We start from the raw sequence: 2,677 nt of genomic DNA, 5'->3' as shown, positions 1-2,677 counted from the left end.
CACTCCGTCCCCTGCTGCCTTCTTAACATTTGTCATCATGTTACAGAAACATGGCTTTCCATAATAACTGATTAATCTCCTTTTCCTGTACTTTGCTAACCTCTGGATCAGGTTTTAACCCAGTAAATCTGTTTAGAAGATTCACTCCACACCCTCACTTTCACCTCCTGATAACTGTGTGCCTTCTTTTCACAAAACTGCACAACTGTGAAGCTTTTTTTCCTCTCTCTCCACTTCTTCCCATCCCCCTTGCACCATATCAAGACCTAGGCAAGCAACCCCATCCTAACTTTAAATATGACTATAAACATAAGGGACTGACGTGACCCCCTCCTTTACTCCCCCCCTCCTGTGGCACCACCACAGTGCTGCTTTGTGGCACTGGAAGAGACAAAAAGCAAGAAGGCATTGTCTAAAAACATAATTTAATGTGGTATTTGGGTGGCTGTGGTCAGTGACCAAATTCTTTTGCAGACAGAAACAGGTTTGACGTTAATGACACCATCATTCACACGAGCATTGCATTGCACAGAAAGAAAAGTTTTACACTTGACCCCATACAAAGCAGCAGAGGAAAAAACAATTATGATCCAGTCCCACTTCGTGAATAGTCGATCTGAAAATTCATCATCGTCATTAATACTTATTGATGAAAAATTGTGACCTGTTCAAATCCCGTGTGTGACACAGTCCAAACTCTGGGCTCTTTTAAACCCTCCTGGAACCATTCAGAGTTTCAAGCTGCCAAGCTCCTCATGTGACACACGAAACGCTCAGGCAGACAAAGGGAGAGTGGGGGTCAGAAGAAACGGGGGAGAGTAAGGAAGGGGTTCACTTTGTTTCATTTCTATTTCGTTTCCACAAGGGTGAAAATAAAAACATACAAACTGATAATGAAGCTAAATGACCTGCGGAGACAGTGGACACCAGCAGGAACAGCAGCACGATGGGGTATGGCATTGCCAAACAGCCACATGTGCACCAGTGGCGGGGCCGTCGTGTCACTTGTGTGTTAATCGGGGTATAAAAGAAAGCCAGAGAAAGTGCTGTACTTATTGTTGTTGCCTCCGTGTGCTTTGCCTCCATCCAGCTTGACATACACCTCGTCGCCGGAGTCCAGGTGCAGCACCACGCTGTTGCTGGCATAGTCGTAGTTCTGGTCTGCGTCCTGGGCGATGGCACTGGCCCGCACCTGCCAACACAGCCGCTGGGCACATCAGCCCCCCCTGCCCCTCTGAGTCATTCTGCAGCCTCCCCATCAGTCCTCCACGTACCTCTTTTGCGGCCCCTCCATCAGCCCCCCAGCCCGCACCATCAATGCCCCGAGTCCCTCTTTCCCAACCCCTCCACTCCCCGTGTGCTCCCTCCCACCTCTGTCCTCGCTTCTCCTTCTCCCCAGCCCGGCAGGAAAGTTTGCAAGCCGGGAGTTCGGAATTCGTCGCGGCTCTGGAAGTGCACCCCGCCCCGACGGCGCGCAGGATGCTCCCGCCGGCTCTGTTCCCGGGACTGGCGGCGGCCGGTGCCGCGCCCGCGGGACGGGGACGGAGGGAGGGGGACGACCGGGGAACCCCAGGCGGGGAGGACGCGCGGAACCCACCTGGCCGTTCTTGCAGAGGTCGGCCCACATGCTGGTGCCGTCGCCGCCGCGCATGAGGATGTGGTAGGTGAAGAAGTAGATGCCGCGCACCTGGCAGGTGAACTTGCCGCTGGCCGGGTCGTAGTGGTTGCCCAGGTTGGTCACCACGTCGTCGAACTTGAGGACCTCGTAGCCCTCGTGGGGGCTCTTGAGCCCCACGTAGAAGGCGATGCGCGGCCCGCTGAAGGCGGCGCTCAGCCCGCCCGCCGCCTCGCCGCCCGCCGCCGCCCCGCCGCCGCTCCCGCCGCCGCCCGCGCCCGCCAGCGCCAGCCCGGGCAGCCCCGGCTTGCCCGCGTCGCCCCGCTCCCCCGGCGGGCCCCGCGGCCCCGGCGGGCCCGGCTCCCCGGGCGGCCCGCGGGGGCCCGGCTTGCCCGGCCGGCCCGGCTCCCCCTTGGGTCCCTGCACGAAGGGCGGCGGGGGGTTGGCGCCCAGGTCCTGCAGGGCCTCCACGGCGGCGGTGCTGCCGGGCCCGGGCGGCCGCCCGCCGCTGTACGGGTCGCAGATCATGCGGCAGGTGCCCATCATCTCGTAGTGGGCGCCGGTGTCGGCGGGCGCTTGCAGCAGCAGCAGGGGCACGGCGACCAGCAGCGCGACGGCCATGGCCAGGGCGAGCCCGGCGGCGGCCAGGAGCCGCCTCCTCCGCTGCCAGAGCCGGGCGGCGGCGGCGAGCAGGTCCTCCTTGCCGTGCGAGGCAATGGTGGCGCGGGGGGCCGGCCGCTCCCTGCGGGGGACGGCAAGAAGAGGCGGTGAGACCCCGCCGCCGGCGCCTCCCCGCCCGGCCCCCGCCTCAGCCCGCCCGCCGGCCGGCCGGGAGCCCCGCCATGCCGAGAGCCGCCCCGCTCCGCTCCGCTGCGCTCCGAGGGGACGCGGCACCCCGAGAGCCCGGCGGGGCTGGGCGGGCGCGGGGGGCGTCGCCTCGGCGAGCGGGCGCCCGGCTCCAGCCCTCGGTCCCGCCCCGACGTGGGGGGCGCGGGCAGGGCGGACCCACCTGCGGGGGGCCGGGGCGGAGCCGCCCGGGGGGCTCCGGGGCGCCGCCGTCGT

At 63.6% G+C, this 2,677-nt stretch overlaps 1 protein-coding gene across 1 annotated transcript; it reads right to left on the bottom strand.

The window, feature by feature from the left end:
- Window positions 1–368: 368 nt before the first annotated feature.
- Window positions 369–2,236, bottom strand: C1QL2 (complement C1q like 2). The gene is made up of 2 exons (XM_054278166.1): window positions 1,598–2,236; window positions 369–1,192 (listed from the first exon to the last, which is right to left on the bottom strand). Exons 1-2 carry the CDS (start codon window positions 2,234–2,236, stop codon window positions 1,013–1,015), a joined length of 819 nt encoding a protein of 272 aa, XP_054134141.1. The 3' UTR covers window positions 369–1,012.
- Window positions 2,237–2,677: the final 441 nt, after the last annotated feature.

This window comes from Melozone crissalis, unplaced genomic scaffold (genome assembly GCF_028551555.1).
Source record: "Melozone crissalis strain CALT ecotype California unplaced genomic scaffold, PUWL_Pcris_2 ptg000023l_1, whole genome shotgun sequence".
Classification (NCBI taxonomy): domain Eukaryota; kingdom Metazoa; phylum Chordata; class Aves; order Passeriformes; family Passerellidae; genus Melozone; species Melozone crissalis.
Note: the sequence above shows the minus strand (reverse complement) of the source record. Positions and strands in the feature narration are given on the sequence as shown.

Coding starts and splice junctions, on each gene's coding strand:
- C1QL2 (XM_054278166.1), bottom strand. CDS start 2,236: ATGGCCGTCGCGCTGCTGGTCGCCGTGCCCCTGCTGCTGCTGCAAGCG. Junction 1,193..1,597: donor ACCTCTGCAAGAACGGCCAG/GTGGGTTCCGCG, acceptor CTGTGTTGGCAG/GTGCGGGCCAGTGCCATCGC.